The sequence below is a fragment of the Euleptes europaea genome, chromosome 3, assembly GCF_029931775.1.
Source record: "Euleptes europaea isolate rEulEur1 chromosome 3, rEulEur1.hap1, whole genome shotgun sequence".
In the NCBI taxonomy this organism is placed as follows: domain Eukaryota; kingdom Metazoa; phylum Chordata; class Lepidosauria; order Squamata; family Sphaerodactylidae; genus Euleptes; species Euleptes europaea.
Window position 1 is genome coordinate 120,744,926 of NC_079314.1, and position 16,121 is coordinate 120,761,046.

General features: G+C 50.0%; 1 protein-coding gene across 1 annotated transcript in view; it reads left to right on the top strand.

Moving 5' to 3' along the window:
• The first annotated feature begins 1,172 nt into the window (after positions 1-1,172).
• Positions 1,173-16,121, top strand: part of COPG2 (COPI coat complex subunit gamma 2) — a 32,907-nt gene continuing 17,958 nt past the window's right edge. Inside the window, exons 1-11 of the mRNA XM_056847147.1 lie at positions 1,173-1,220; positions 5,135-5,187; positions 5,826-5,906; positions 6,635-6,706; positions 7,870-7,949; positions 9,274-9,349; positions 10,137-10,229; positions 11,269-11,355; positions 12,492-12,649; positions 13,893-14,026; positions 14,881-14,948. Coding sequence (XP_056703125.1) covers positions 1,184-1,220; positions 5,135-5,187; positions 5,826-5,906; positions 6,635-6,706; positions 7,870-7,949; positions 9,274-9,349; positions 10,137-10,229; positions 11,269-11,355; positions 12,492-12,649; positions 13,893-14,026; positions 14,881-14,948 — 939 coding nt within the window. The 5' untranslated portion in view covers positions 1,173-1,183. The remainder of the gene's footprint in view (positions 1,221-5,134; positions 5,188-5,825; positions 5,907-6,634; positions 6,707-7,869; positions 7,950-9,273; positions 9,350-10,136; positions 10,230-11,268; positions 11,356-12,491; positions 12,650-13,892; positions 14,027-14,880; positions 14,949-16,121) is intronic.

Consider the following 16,121-nt stretch of genomic DNA (forward strand, 5'->3'; position numbering starts at 1 on the left):
GTAACTTTGTTTCTTTCTTATTTTATTTTTACCCCTTTCCCATCCTAAAACAGGCTCAGGGCGGCTTCCAACAATATACATACATATGTATACAGTATATTAAAACATCAATTTAAAATATAATGCCACAGCTCATACAACAGGTTAAAATAGCCATGAAGCTTATACCTACTACCACAAAAAATTTACATTATAATTTAAAGGTGAGGTGCCTATTACAGATTGTAGGCTTAGGGTCCAAAAATAGCGAATTAAGACAAGCGAAAAGTAGGGGGCGGCCAATTTATTGATGGGAAGCATCACTGCCCCAAAGGAATTTTAAAAACGCACCCTACAATCCGAACTCAGCTCCTCTCGGGCTGAAAATTAACCACGTGGCTTTTCCAATAGAGGGGTACTGTCCCTTTAAACATCCAGTGGGGCTCTCCTCTCTTCGCCCCCTCCTTCGGAATAGGCGTGGCTTTCACTCCTGCCCGAGCTTGTAGGCAGGATGGGCGCGTCCTTATGCAAATGAATGCAGAGATCTCGTCCATCCTTTGGAGGCGAGATGGGCGTGTCCTATGCAAATGAATGCAGAGATCTCGTCCATCCTTTGGAGGCGAGATGGGCGTGTCCTATGCAAATGAATGCAGAGATCTCGTCCATCCTTTGGAGGCGAGATGGGCGTGTCCTATGCAAATTAAGCAGCGGGCTCGCCTTCGCTCTGGCCCAGTACTTGGAGGCGGGATGAGCGTGGCGTATGCAAATTGCGTAGGGAGCGCTTTCATTCCTGCCGGTGCTTGGAGGCGGGATGGGCGTGGCGTATGCAAATTGAGTAGGTAGCGGTTTCATTCCAGGCCGAGCTTGGAGGCGAGATGGGCGTGTCCTTACGCAAATCAACGCCGAGATCCCGTCCGTCAGGGGCGCGTCCTATGCAAATCAAGAAGGCAGCGCCCCTTCGCTCTGGCCCCGTACTTAACGGTGGGGTGGGCGTGGCGTATGCAAATGACGTAGCGCGCTCGGAGGCGGTTGGCGCTTGGAGGCGGAACAGCGGCGCTCGCCCGATGTTGAGTGGCGGCCGAATCAGCCAAGGGGGGGCGTAGGAAATAGACAGTCGCCTTGGAGAAGGGGGCGGGACTTCCTGCCGGGGCTGCGAGCGTGGAGGCCGAGGCGAGCGGCCCGAGACCCCGCCGCTGTCGCCGCCATGATCAAGAAGTTCGACAAGAAGGATGAGGAGTCGGGTAGGAGCTGGCGAGGGGTCCGGGTCAAGGCCTGGGGCCTGTTGCTAGGGGGGAGCGGGGAGGCCCCTGGGCCTTCGAGTCGGAAACCCCTCATCTGCCTCAAGCCCCGCCCCCTTTCCCATCGCCCCCCACTATTTTGAGGGGGGGGGTCCTCCACCTCTTATACTTCCTACCTATCAGTTCTGTCCCATTGCACCCAATTCCCCTCATCTCAAAAGTAGCTCCCTGCAGGTAGAAAGCTAGTGCACCAGGGACATCCTATCATCCTGCCCGCAAATGTGTTTTTAATGCAGATAATTTTATGTGCTGCTGTTGCTTTTGTTGTTGTTTTATCTGTCGTGACCTTCCCCCCCCCCCAAGACCAGCTTTGGCTGGGGGAAAGACTAAGCATAAATAAAATAGGATGCACACGCCTTCCTTCCTGCTTTCTCCTATTTTTCCAGTTCCTTTCAGCACAGGGGAGTAGTTAGAAATATCACCCTAGTCGTGACAGAAACTCCCTGCAGGTAGAAAGCTAGTGCAGCAGGGGCCTTCCATAACACTGCCCGGAAATGTGTTTTTAACCCCGGGGACTGTTGGTTTTAATGCAGATAATTTTATGTGCTGCTGTGTTTTTTATGTTGTGAGCTGCCCTGAGACCAGCTGGGAGAAGGGCAGGATATAAGACTCAATATAAATAAAAACAAGAGGGACAGTGGCTCAGTGGCAGAGCATCTGCTTGGCATGGAGAAGGTCCCAGGTTCAATCCCTGGCATCTCCAGTTAAAGGGACTAGGCAAGTAGGTGATGTGAAAGACCCTTTTCTGCCTGCGACCCTGGAGAGCCATGGAGAGGGTCCATAGCTCAGTGGCAGAGCATGTGCTTGGCATGCAGAAGGTCCCAGGTTCAATCCCCAGCATCTCCAGTTGAATGGATCAGGTAGACCCTGGAGACCTGCTGCCAGTCTGAGTAGACAATACTGGCCCTGATGGATCGATGGTCCAACTCAGTATAAGGCAGCCTGATAAGGAGGGACCATGGCTCAGTGGAAGATCCCCTGCCTTGCATGCACTAGGTGATGGGAAAGACCCCTGCTTGAGACCCTGGAGAGCCGCTGCCGGTCTGAGTAGACAATACTGACCCTGATGGACCAAGCGTCTGATTCAGTAGAAGGCAGCTTCATGTGTTCAAAATAGGGTGCACACACTTTCCTTCCTGCTTACTCCTACTTTTCTAGTTCCTTTCAGCACAGGGGAGTAGTTTTAAATATCAACCTATTCTTGAAAGAAACTCCCGGCAGTTGGAAAGCTGGCAGACCAGGCAGCTCATTGTGTCCTGGGGCACTGTTCGTAATTATTTGGTGCGTGCACCCCTGGCTTCCTCCTTTCTCTTACCTTTTTGTCTCCTTTCAGCATAGGGGCGTAGTCAGAACTGTCACCCAGTCTTGAAAGAAGCAGGTGACATGTGCGAACTTAAAGTGATCACATGATTGCGTCTGGTTTGGTAGCCCCAACCTCTGCTCCCCATCTTAGGGGGCAAGGATGGTCATTCACAGTAATGTAGTAAATGACTGACGTCTCCTGTTGCCTCCTCCACCAGCAAAATGTCGAGTGTAAGCAGATTGGGGCAGGGCCCTCCTTTTTCCATTTTCCTTATTTGGTGGTGGTAATCTGAAAATGTTTTTCTCTCCCAGGAATACTTTCTACATCAGAGGGTTTGCCAAGGAATCCCTCCATGCCTGCCTGTCACCATCACAGGTTACAGTGGATTCTAGGGCACACTTTGACTGTTGCCTAGGGGCCTTGGCTCAGTGGTAGAGCACCTGCTCAGCATGCAGAAGGTCCCAGGTTTTATCCCCAGCATCTCTAGTAAAAGGGACCAGGCAAGTAGGTGGTGTGAAAGGCTTCTGCCTGATACCCTGGAGAGCCGCTGCTGGTCTGAGTAGACATACTGACTTTGATGGACCAAGGGTCTGATTCAGTAGAAGGCAGCTTCATGTGTGTTTTTGTGTCTACTGCCAGTCCGCACCTCTGGCCTTGGGCATGTGGCTCATAAGTGTAGTGGTTAGAGTTCTGGGCTAGGACCAGGGACAGGTGGCTTCAGAGCTCACATGAACACATTATATAGCCTTATACAGACTCAGACCCTTGGTCCATCAAAGACTGGCAGTGGCTCTCCAGGGTCTCAGGTGGCAGTCTTTCACATCACCTACTTGCCTGGTAAGGAGCCCCGTGGCGCAGAGTGGTAAGCTGCAGTACTGCAGTCGAAGCTCTGCTCACGACCTGAGTTTGACCCCGACAGAAGTCAGTTTCGGGTAGCCGGCTCAAGGTAGACTCAGCCTTCCATCCTTCTGAGGTCGATAAAATGAGTACCCAGCTTGCTGGGTGTAAAGGGAAGATGACTGGGGAAGGCACTGGCAAACCACCCCGTGAAACAAAGTCTGCCTAGTAAACGTTAGGATGTGACATAACCCCATGGGTCAGGGATGACCCGGTGCTTGCACGGGGGACCTTTACCTACTTGCCTGGTCCCTTTAACTGGAGAAGCCAGGGATTGAACCTGCAACCTTCTGCATCCCAAGCAGCTGCTCTACCACAGAGCCGCAGACCCTCTCTAAAATCAAAGTCAATATTATCTACTCAGACTGGCAGCTCCTCTCCAGGGTCTCAGGCAGAGGTCTTTCACATCACCTACTTGCCTAGTCCCTTTAACTGGAGATGCTGGGGATTGAACCTGGGAACTTCTGCAGATCAAGCAGATTCTCTGCTACTGAGCCACAGTCCCTTCCAAGCTCCACTTGGTCACAAAGCTCACTGGGTGGCCGTGAGCTGATTGGTTTCTCTCAGCCTCACCTGTCTTAAAGAGCAGCTCAATTTGAGTCCAGGACCACCTTAGAGACCAACATGATTTCTGGGATGTGAGCTTTCGAGAGTCAAAGATCCCTTCGTCAGATACAGCGCTTAGACTCTTGAGAACTCATACCCCAAAATCTTGTTGGTCTGTAAGGTGCTATGGGACTCGAACCTTGCTCTTCTATTGCCGAGCAACACAGCTACCCTCTGAAACTACCTTAAAGAGGTAAGGATGAAATGTAAGGATGAAATGGAGGAAGGGCAGGGGCATATTCACCTCTCTGAGTGCCTTGGACAAAGGGTTTGATAAAAACATGCTCATCCCTCTGCTGCATTTGTACTTTGCAGGGGAAGAAGATCAACAGTGGTCGTTTATGCATGGGCGTTCTACCGGAGGTTCGTTGCTCGCTGTACCCACACTTTCCTGCTGGGAATCTATGCATCAGCAGTCTCCAAGTTCAGATCAAGTCCCCTTGAAATGCTGCTTTGTAATTGGCTTACTTTGTAGAGCTTACTGTGCCGCATAAAACAGCATTTTAAGAAGAAAAAACAAAAAATGGAACAATCTGAAAGGGGGAGAGAAATCCAAGCCTCGGTTTTAAAAAGCCTTTCTTTGTTCAGAAACAGCTCAGAGGAAGCAAAAAGCATTTGAATCCCCACCTCTTTACATGCTACTTTTTAATTGGCTGTGAGAAACCAAGCTTGTGTGCCCCGCGCTTTGCCTTATGCATGGGGATATTCACCCGGGCTGAATCGGGTTAATGGAGGGATGGGAAGTCCTGGGATTTGTGAGGGCTGGCCGCGAGGTCATCTCTAATGGATGGAAAACTCATGCATAACTCCAAGGAACAACTGAGATAGACCGGGAGTGAATGTGACTGAAAGTACCCATGCATAAACGACCCATGATGGACAAGCTGCCTTTTGGGGTCACATGTCTGCTGTTACCGGTTTCCTTGCCTGAGCTCCCCAGGCAAATTTTCAGGGTTTCTTTGGTTGGCAAGCTCCTAGTTTATGAGAGTGATGCCAGAACTTCTCTCGGGCCATCCCTGCTAACAACCAGTGGTGCTTTTTTATCTTTCAGGCAGTGGCTCCAACCCTTTCCAGCATTTGGAGAAGAGCGCTATTCTCCAGGAGGTACAGATAACCCTTTTAATGACATTACCTGCCCTCGAAGAGGAGAGAGAAGGGGGTAACCCTGCCTCAGATCCATCTTCATTTAGGTCAGGAGCCCCCAACTTTTTTTGGCATTCTAATATGGCCTGGTGGGCACAGCAGCAAAATGGCTGGCCACAAAATGGGTGCAGCAGGAGCGGAGCCAACCACAAAATGATTGCCACAATTTAACTTCAGAGGCACAGTGCAGATCCTTCTGCTGTGGTGGCAGCTGTTGCCAAAGCAACATTTTTAAAAATTTGCACAGCCAATCAAATTTCCCAGTAGTCAGTCAAAAGCCTTGCTGGGCAAAAGGCCTACCTGGCCCCACTGACATTCCTAAAAACACTTGGCGGGCACCAGAAAAGGTGTCAGCAGGCGCCGTGGTACCCACAGGCACCCCATTGGGGACCCCTGATTTAGGTTATTCCAGGAAAAATTAAAGGCAAAGAAAATCCGCAGTTAGCACTGAGGAATAATACCCCCTTCCCTTTTTTCGCTTCAAATCACGGCCACTCAACGCCTGGGGAGTTGAGCTTTGGGTTCCTGTGAACCGGAGGGTGGAAAATCCTTAATTTCTGCCTCTTGTTTCTCTCAGTGTTTTTGTTCTTTCCATACAGGCTCGTATCTTTAACGAGACCCCCATAAATCCAAGGAGATGTCTACATATCCTCACCAAGATACTTTACTTACTGAACCAGGTAAATGCCCTCTGTTGCCATCCCAGTCCGAAGCATACAGAGAAGAGCTGAGTTGGAGCCAGTGCGGGATAGTGTCTGACCAGCAGCCAACCATTCTCCCCCCTTAACCTACCTCGCCAAGTTGTTGTTAGCATGAAATCAAGGTGACGGAACTGTATGTTGTAGCTAGGATGGTGACTAGAGCTGGCTGTAGGGAGCATTTTGCTCCAGACTTGGTCCATCTTGCTGAAGCTGGAGGGTGAGAGGTTAAAAACAGACAAAAGGAAGTATTTCTTCACACAACACATTGTTAAATGGTGGAACTCCCTGCCCCAGGATGTAGTGATGGCTGCCAACTTGGAGGGCTTTAAGAGGAGAGTGGACATGTTCATGGAAGAGAGGGGTATTCATGGCTACTAGTAAAATTGGATACTAGTCATGATGCATACCAATTCTCTCCAGGAAATGCTTCAAGGATATGCATGGCTGAAGATGAAAAACAATTTTGCTTGTGTGTGTGTGTGTGAGAGAGAGAGAGAGAGAGCTCTCAGGCCCTGACGGATGCTTCCCTCTCTGAGCCTTTGAGCAGGCATAAGGAGTGTGTGGCAGAGAACTGCTCTGCGGACGTTGTAGACCCTGCGTAAGAGTCAGTTCACTGAATAGCAGTGATGTAGCATTTTAGAGCAAAAAGACCTTGTTGGCTTGCCGACTTTCTCTGGCACGTGTTCTAATGGTATCGTTCTCTTCAGGGGGAACATTTAGGAACTACCGAAGCCACAGAAGCCTTCTTTGCAATGACGAGGCTATTTCAGTCCAACGATGTAAGTTTCTAGTCCTCAAGGACAGGGGTTTTCCTTTTCCTGGGACTTGAGATGTATGAGGGGGGAGACATGATGGAGGCCTATAAAATTATGCATGGTGTGGAGAGAGTGGACAGGGAGAAGCTTTTCTCCCTCTCTCATCATACTAGAATGCAGGGTCGTCTGCTGAAGCTGGAGGGTGAGAGATTCAGAACTGATAAAAGGAAGCATTTCTTCACACAACGCATAATTAAATTGTGGAACTCCCTGCCCCAGGATGTGGTGATGGCTGCCAACTTGGAAAGGTTTAAGAGGGGGGCAGGCATGTTCATGGAGGAGAGGGGTATCCATGGCTACCAGTCAAAATGGATACTAGTCATGATGCATCCCTATTCTCTCCAGGATCAGAGGTGCATACCTATTCTATGAGGTGCTGTGGAACACAGGCAGGATAATGCTGCTGCAGTCGTTTTGTTTGTGGCTTCCTGGAGGCACCTGGTTGGCCACTGTGTGAACAGACTGCTGGACTCGATGGGCCTGGGACTGATCCAGCAGGGCGGTTCTTATGTCTCTTATGTGGGCAAAAGGATATGCGTCAGGGCAACAGTTTAAACTGCTGAATAGATTGCAGTGTTTGGCACTTTCATTCTGTTTTAAGGAAGGGTGCCAGCTATGATACCCTCCCCCCACAGCAAGGCCCACCACATAATAAGAAATGCAATTGTCTGACTTGATGGTTGCCTGGGGATGCTCTCCGCTGCATTATTAAGGTGGGGGATACCTGCAGGAGAAAGTCTCCCATTGTTGCCCCCACGTAATGCAGACGGTTGGCACTTTCCTGTCCAACATAATAAGACCCTCTTGTTCCAGAGGGCCTTTGGAGATCGTTTGATTGTTTCTTCCCTGTTACCTGGAGGACTTTAATGATATTCCTGCCGTCCTGATGTCGGCATGCAATCTGTTTTTGCCTGATGTTTTACTGGTGGGCTTTAGAAGCTTCCTCGAGAGTGGTTTAAATAGAAAGGCAGGGTAGCGACTCCTTCAATAAACTCGAACATGTCTAGTTCTGCTCCCAAAATAGAGAGCATTAATTCCCTCTTCCTGTCTTTGGTACTTGCGATGACTTTGTTTAACTTTTCGGGGCGGTGTTCTGGTATAATCTTCCTCTTCTGTCAATTCCGCAGCAAACCTTAAGGAGAATGTGTTACCTTACTATCAAAGAGTTGGCCAACATTTCGGAGGATGTTATCATTGTCACCAGCAGGTACTGTTTTTCTAAAAAAAATTATTTCCCCTTTATTTCAAATTTTGGTGGGTGATGGCCTTGTGGTGTTTGGTTGGCCTTGGAGGAACTGGCTTTGGTCAGGGTAGCCATTGAATTCCTCCCATCGTGTGGCTCTTTCAAGTTCCGCATTTGGGTGTCTCAACTCGGGGCCATTTCAGACGTGGTGTAGAGTCACACCCGTTCTTGCTGCTGGAAGATGTTGTTAATGCTAAGAGAGCCAGTGTGGTGTAGTGGTTAAGAGCGGTGGTTTGAAGCGGTGGACTCTGATCTGGAGAACCAAGTTGGATTCCCCACTCCTCCACATGACCGGCAGAGGCTAATCTGTTGAACCGAGTTGGATTCCCCACTCCTCCACATGAAGCCAGCTGGGTGACCTTGGGCAAGTCACATTCTCTCAGCCCCACTTACCTCACAGGGTGTCTGTTGTGGGGAGGGGAAGGTGATTACAAGCCGGTTTGAGTCTCCCTGCTGTGGTAGAGAAAGTCGGCATATAAAAACCAACTCTTCTAATCTGGAGAACCGGGTTTGATTCCCCACTCCTCCTCACGAGCAGTGGAGGCTAATCTGGTGAACTAGATTTGTTTCCCCACTCCTCCACATGAAGCCTGCTGGGTGACCTTGGGCTAGTCACAGCTCTCCCAGCCCCACCTACCTCACAGGGTGCCTGTTGTGGGGAGGGGAAGGGAAGGTGATTGTAAGCAAGTTTGATTCTTCCTTAAGTGGTAGAGAAAAGCAGGGTATAAAAACAAACTCTTCCTTTTCTTCCTCCTCTTCCCCCTTTCCTAATGCATCAGCTTGTGTAAGATCAACATTCCAGACTCCAAGATAGCCATAAAGATTTTATACACATATATTTATGTATATGTGTGCGTTGTTATTGCAAGGTAACATTTAAAATATAAAACTGCAACCCTTCTTCCTCTGTTTTAGACTTCCATCCACAAGGAAAACTAATCCTTGTGGATGTATCCCTCTTAAATGAAGGGATGTAACATTGCAGCCATAAATACAATTATCAATATCTCATAGTCAAAAAGTATTCATAAGTCTGGAGTAGTAATCAGGAAATAAGGTTTTTGTGGCTTTTGAGCCACTGAAGTATAAAGCAAATCCAATGCAGATCGGAACAAAAACCATCTTCTGATTTGGACCGGGATGACATGGCAGGGAACATCTGCGTTTTCACGTTCCTGTTCGTTCCAAAGCGACACGTGAAAGTTCCTGCTAGATTTTGTCCATTGTTTCTTGCCCTGTGTCCCGTGGAAGATTTTCTGCTCACCGATGCTTCCCTTAACTCTTCTAGCTTGACCAAAGACATGACGGGGAAAGAAGATGTCTACCGAGGCCCGGCCATTAGAGCACTGTGCAGAATCACGGACGTAAGTCTTCCCGTCACAAAAGGCTGACCTTGGAGCCTTTCCTGCAAAGTGGATTTCTGTTTGCTTCAGCTATAAAATTACGCATGGTGTGGAGAGTGTGGACAGGGAGAAGCTTCTCTCCCTCTCTCATAATACCAGAATGTGGGGTCATCTGCTGAAGCTGGAGAGTGAGAGATTCAAAACAGATCAAAGGAAGTATTTCTTCACATAACGTGGAACTCCCTGCCCCAGGATGTGGTGATGGCAGGTTATTAGTACCAACCAAATTAGATCAAAATGTCTCCTGTATCTCTTTCCTCTGCATCATCGCATACAGAGGACACAGGAGTTTTATGGGGCTTTATGGTGATGTATGGAGAGCTTTGTTTGAGCCTTCCAGAAATCTGCCCGTATGTTAATTTGTGGGCATTTCCAAGAACTAGAATGGGAGCTCCTTGGGGAGGTCTCTGCCAGATACACATGAACACATGAAGCTGCCTTATACTGAATCAGACCCTGAGTCTTCGATTGTCTACTCAGTATTGTCTACTCAGTCAGGCGGCAGCGCTCCAGGGTCTCAGGCAGGGGTCTTTCACATCACCTACTTGCCTAGTGCCTTTAACTGGAGATGCCGGGGATTGAACCAGGGACCTTCTGCATGCCAAGCAGATGCTCTGCCACTGAGCCACAGCCCCTCCCCAGGGCTCTTGCAGAAGACTATCGATTCATGGCTCTTAGTCCTGTGGCTCTTTCTCCGGCAAACCTATTAGCTGGAAGCACCTCTTTGGTTTCTCTCTTTGGTTTCCAGGGTACGATGCTGCAGGCCATTGAGAGGTACATGAAACAAGCCATCGTTGACAAAGTCCCCAGTGTGTCTAGTTCGGCGCTGGTGTCTTCCTTAGTAAGTAGGGGGAGGGCTTGCTGTCATCTGGCAGGATTGCTTGCACTCGAGGGCAGGGTTGAATGCGTCACCCAAGCAGCTTGGTCTCGCAGATAGCGTGGCTGCACCTTTTCCCTGCTGCGTTCTCTCGTTCTCGTGCCTTCCGTCTCCCTGGGCGTTGCAGGACCACCTCTTGAAATGCTGTTAAAAAGGCGTTCACATCTCATGAGGACTGGTGCCTGCCCTGTTTGTTCCATTGGCAGCATGAACGTTTCATGGTGCAGAATCCAAAATGCAGGATTGCAGAATCTTAAATAAAACGGATGCCGATGGTCTTTTAAGCCTTGCTTAAGCTAGTGTGGTGTAGTGGTTAAGAGCAGTGGTTTGGAGCAGTGTACACTGATCTGGAGAACCGGGTTTGATTCCCCACTCCTCCACGTGAGCAGCGGAGGCTGATCTGGTGAACGTGGTTTGTTTCCCCACTCCTGCACTGGTGACCTTGGGCTAGTCACAGCTCTCTTAGAGCTCTCTCTGCCCTGCCTACCTCACAGCGTGTCTGTTGTGGGGAGGGGAAGGTGATTGTAAGCCGGTTTGATTCTTCCTTAAATGGTAGAGAACGTTGGCATATAAAAACCAACTCTTCCTCCTCCTCTTCCTTGTCCTCCCCCCTTGAAAAACCTACAGGGTTGCTATCAGCTGTGAGTTGACGGCCAAAAAAAAAAAAAGTAATACACTAGCTAGAGCCAGATGTAGCAAGGAATCATAGAATCATAGAGTTGGAAGGTACCACCAGGGTCATCTAGTCTAACCCCCTGCACAATGCAGGGAATTCTCAACTGCCTCCCCCCACCCCCACACATCCCCAGCGATCCCTGCTCCATGCCCAGAAGATGGCAAAAAAAAAAAAAAAGCCTCCAGGACCCCTGGCCAATCTGACCTGCAGGAAAGTTACTTCCTGACCCCAAAGCGGTGATCGGCATTTCCCTGGGCATGTAAGAAAGGGTCACAAGAGCTGAGCGCTGCGGCCGCTGCTCTCTGATTCGCCGCCTTTGCTTTCCAGCACATGATGAAGATCAACTATGACGTGGTCAAGCGGTGGATCAATGAGGCCCAGGAGGCTGCTTCCAGCGACAACGTCATGGTGCAGGTACGCGCCCGAGGATCGCAGGAACGTTGGGCCTCCGTGCCGCAAACATGCGATGCGGAGTTGCTAAAGAGGTGACGCATCACATTAAACAATCAGTTCCCTTTTTTGGGTAGAGAGTTGTATATTGGATTTTTCTAGTAGGACAATTAAGGCATCATGAAGGACTTTGTATTGCGTGATTAATTCTGTCTCTCGCAAGATGTCCCAAAACAAACTAACTTTTGGGCATGTCCATCAGCAGTGTAGAAAATTAGCCGGGTTACCACAGCCTTTCCAGCATAAACCTGAGTGCCCGGGTATGATAGGATGAAGGCGAGAGGGTGTGAGATACCACTGGCTCATGATTTTATAAGCTAGTTCTTTCATGTTGGTAGAAGCTGATTTAAGAGGATACATCTTCCAAATAGATGTCGAGTCATTCTCAGAGATGTCCAAGAGGAGGGCGACCAGAATGGTCAGAGGTCTGGAATCCATGCCCTATGAGGAGAGACTTAGGGAGTTGGGTTTGTTTAGTTTGGAGAAGAGAAGGTTGAGGGGAGACATGATAGCCATGTTTAAATATTTGAAGGGATGTCATGTTGATGAGGGAACTAGCTTGTTCTCTGTTGCTCCAGAGACTAGGACACGGAGTAATGGATTTAAACTAATAAAAAAGCGATTACACCTAAACATTAGGAAGAACTTTCTGACTATGGGGGCTGTTCGACGGTAGAATGCGCTGCCTCGGAGAGGGGGTGGAGTCCCCGTCTTTGGAGGTCTTTAAGCAGAGGCTAGATGGCCATCTGTCGGGAGTGCTTTGATTGTGGGATCCTGCATGGTGGGGGGAGGGTTGGGGTCACTGGGGATGTGGGGGGGAGGTAGTTGTTAATTTCCTGCATTGTGCAGGGGGTTGGACTAGATGACCCTGGTGGTCCCTTCCAACTCTATGATTCTATATTAGAATTGATTTATCTCTGCCACTTCTTAGTATATGAAGGAATCAAAGTGGGGGAAAGGGCGGATTCAGTTATTTTCTAGGCCTGGAGCCTTGAATGAATTGGGCGGTGGAGAACGGCAAATCTTCCTGCCGAGGGCGTGTGCAGACGGTGGATCTCGTTTGTGAATGTGTGTTCTCCCTTTCCCCTCTGGCTGGCCAGTACCATGCATTGGGGCTGCTCTACAATCTCAGGAAGAACGACCGCCTCGCTGTCTCCAAGATGCTGAATAAATTCACGAAGTCCGGCCTGAAGTCCCAGTTTGCCTACTGCATGCTGATCCGGATAGCCAGCCGGCTCCTGAAAGAGTCCGAAGAGGGGTAAGGGGCTCAATCTTAGATGGAGATTCCAAAGCAGAAACCTGTGTGTGTGTGTGGGGTGGGGGGGCTTAAAGGCTTCCAGGTTTATAGTGGCCTCTGTGGACTTCCTCTGTTCTGGGATTGCGGGGTGCACGCAGTATATGAACACACGAAGCTGCCTTATATTGAATCAGACCCTTGGTCCATCAAAGTCAGTATTGTCTACTCAGACCGGCAGCAGCTCTCCAGGGTCTCAGGCAGAGGTCTTTCCCATCACCTACTTGCCTAAAGGTAAAAAAAGGTAAAGGTCTCCTGTGCAAGCACTGGGTCATTCCTAACACATGGGGTGACATCACATCCCGACGTTTCCAAGGCAGACTTTGTTTGCGGGGTGGTTTGCCAGTGCCTTCCCCAGTCATCTTCCCTTTACCCCAAGCAAGCTGGGTACTCATTTCACCGGCCTCGGAAGGATGGAAGGCTGAGTCAACCTTGAGCCGGCTACCCGAAACCAACTTCCGTCGGGATCGAACTCAGGTCATGAGCAGAGCTTTTGACTGCAGTACTGCAGCTTAACACTCTGCGCCATGGGGCTCCTACCTACTTGCCTAGTCCTGTTTAACTGGAGATGCCGGGGATTGAACCTGGGACCTTCAACATGCCAAGCACAGGCTTGGCCACTGAGCCACAGCCCTTTCCCTAAACATTCACACGAACACATGGAGATGCCTTATACTGAATCAGACCCTTGGTCCATCTAAGTCAGTATTGCCTGCTCAGACCAGCAGCGGCTCTCCAGGGTCTCAGGCACGAACTTTCACATCCCCTACTTGCCTAGTCCCTTTAACTGGAGATGCCGGGGATTGAACCTGGGACCTTCTGCATGCCAAGCAAATACTCTACCACTGAGCCACGGCCCCTCTCCTTTATTGCCGTGTGACGAGCCCTTTACTGCTGTCTACGGCGTATTGTAAGTAGGATCCTATTGATGTAATTTCTCTACCAGTTTATGTGTCATGTGAATACTTACGCTGTGCTTCTGTTTTTCTGTTGGTTCCCGGCTTCTAATAACCTATTGCAGTAGTTACTGAATGTCTCGTTTTGTACACTGTACTGACTCACTCTGTATAATCTGCCTCGAGTCCGTGTGAGAAAGGCGGATTATAAAAACGCGAATAAATAAATAAACGAGTCCGCAGGCACGCTGCGTTCTGAACGGCTCCCAGTTCTGGTGATCTGTAATGCCCGTTCTCTCTCTCGGCGGCAGGCACGACAACCCACTGTTCGATTACATCGAGAGCTGCCTGCGGAACAAGCACGAGATGGTGATCTATGAGGCGGCCTCCGCAATCATCCACCTCCCGAACTGCACGGCCAGGGAGCTAGCGCCGGCCGTCTCAGGTGAGCTGGGGAGACGCAGCCGAGGAGAAGAGCCCGGCTCTGTCCTGGAGAACGAGGTGCAAGGGACTTCCGGATATCACTTTGGGGGTAGCCGTTTTCGTCTGCAGTGGAACAGCTGGGTTTCAGTCCAGTAGCACGTTAGAGACCAACAGGATTTTTGAGGTATAAGGTTACGAGAGTCAGAGCTCCCTTCATGACTGGGTATAGCTGGTGCAAGTGTAAATCTTTCTACATCCCTGAGACGCTGTGTCCCCATGGGAGCCAGCATGGTGTAGTGGTTAAGAGCAGCGGACTCTAATCTGGAGAACTGGATTGGTTTCCCCACTCCTCCACATGAAGCCTGCTGGGGGACCTTGGGCTAGTCGCAGATCTCTTAGAGCTCTCTCAGCCCCACCTACCTCACAAGGTCTGTTGTGGGGAGTGGAAGAGAAGGAGATTGTAAGCCACTTTGAGACTCCTTAAAGGTAAAAAAAAGTGGGGTATAAACACCAACTCCTCCTCCTCCTTTTTCTCCTCCACCTTGAGCAGAGTTAGACCAGGAGTTGTCCTGCCCAGAACAGCTCTCCAAAGTCTCCAGCAGAGAAAGGTCTTTCCTGAGATCCCTTGGGACCCTGAGGATTTGCACCCGGTTCCTCCTGCAAGCAAAGCATACGCTCTGTCGCTGGATCCTCCCCTCTGTTAATTTATTGCTTTTTTTAAAAAAATGTCCCGCTGTTCTATCAGTCACATCTAAGCGGTTTCTGCGAGTCTCGTCAAAGCCAGCAACGCCGATAGTTTGCCAGGCGATCGACACCGCAGCCTTCGACCCCGCTGAACCCTCGTTGACTCTGTTCTTCTCACTTGCTTCTTCCTAGTGCTTCAGCTCTTCTGCAGTTCCTCCAAGCCTGTGTTGAGGTATGCAGCCGTGCGGACCCTTAACAAGGTGAGTATATCGAGGGCACAACGCACATCTTGGGGGGGCCCTTCCGAAAGTGGTGGCTCACTAAGGTGCTCAGTGGACACTTGGCCTCCCCCCCCCTCCCGGCTGGCACCATACAGCTGTCCTGTTTCTTGCAGCAGCTGCTGGTACAGGCCTTCTGGCTCCCAAGTGCCCCCTTCTGCCATCTTGCAAGCCTTTGGGGTGCTGTAAGGAAACATGGCTGCCAGGATTGGGTCAGTTATCCCCACCGTCAACTGCAAAAAGAGCCAGCGCGGTGTTGTTGTTAAGAGTGGTGGTTTGGAGCGGTGGACTCTGATCTGGAGAACCAGGTTTGGTTCCCCACTCCTCCACATGTAGCCTGCTGGGTAACCTTGGGCTAGTCACAGTTCTCAGAACTCTTTCAGCCTCACCTACCTCACAAGGTGTCAGTTGTGGGAGAGGAAGGAAAGGCAATTGTAAGCCACTTTGAGACTCCTTAAAGGTAGAGAAAAGCGGGGTATAAAAACCAACTCCTCTTCCCTCTTCTTCCTCTTCTCCTCCTCCTCCTCCTGGTTAAGAGCGGTGGTTTGGAGTGGTGGACGCTCAACATGAGTGGTGGACACTAATCTGGTGAACCGGGTTGGTTTCCCCACTCCTACACATGAAGCCAGCTGGGTGACCTTGGGCTAGACATCTCTCTCAGAACCCTCTCAGCCCCACCTACCTCACAGGTTGTCTGTTGTGGGGAAGGGAAGGTGATTGTAAGCCGGTTTGGGTCTTCCTTAAGTGGTGGAGAAAGTTGGCATATAAAAATCAACTCTTCTTCTTCCTCCTTCTCCTCCTCCACCACCACCACCACACGGGGGAGTGACTGGTTAGATGGTGGGTTGTTGCTCCCGGTTGTAGTAAATGTTGGTTACTTCCCTTTTGGTGGCCTCTTGGATGTATTCATTTTTATTTATGGGTTGACACACCTAAGGCTGGGGATGGTGAACAGAATCAGCTCTGTGCTTTCGGGGCATCTTCCACAGGCTCCCCTCTATCTGGAAGAGATGGGTGCAAAATTGAGAATTCTCTCGCACCGCCTGCGATGGTCTCGGGTGCTCCATGCCAACAGATAATGGGGATGGCGTTGGGGCCGCCTGCCATTGGGGGCCCGGCGAGTGCCCAGCGCCCCCACCTTTGGAGCCCACCCCG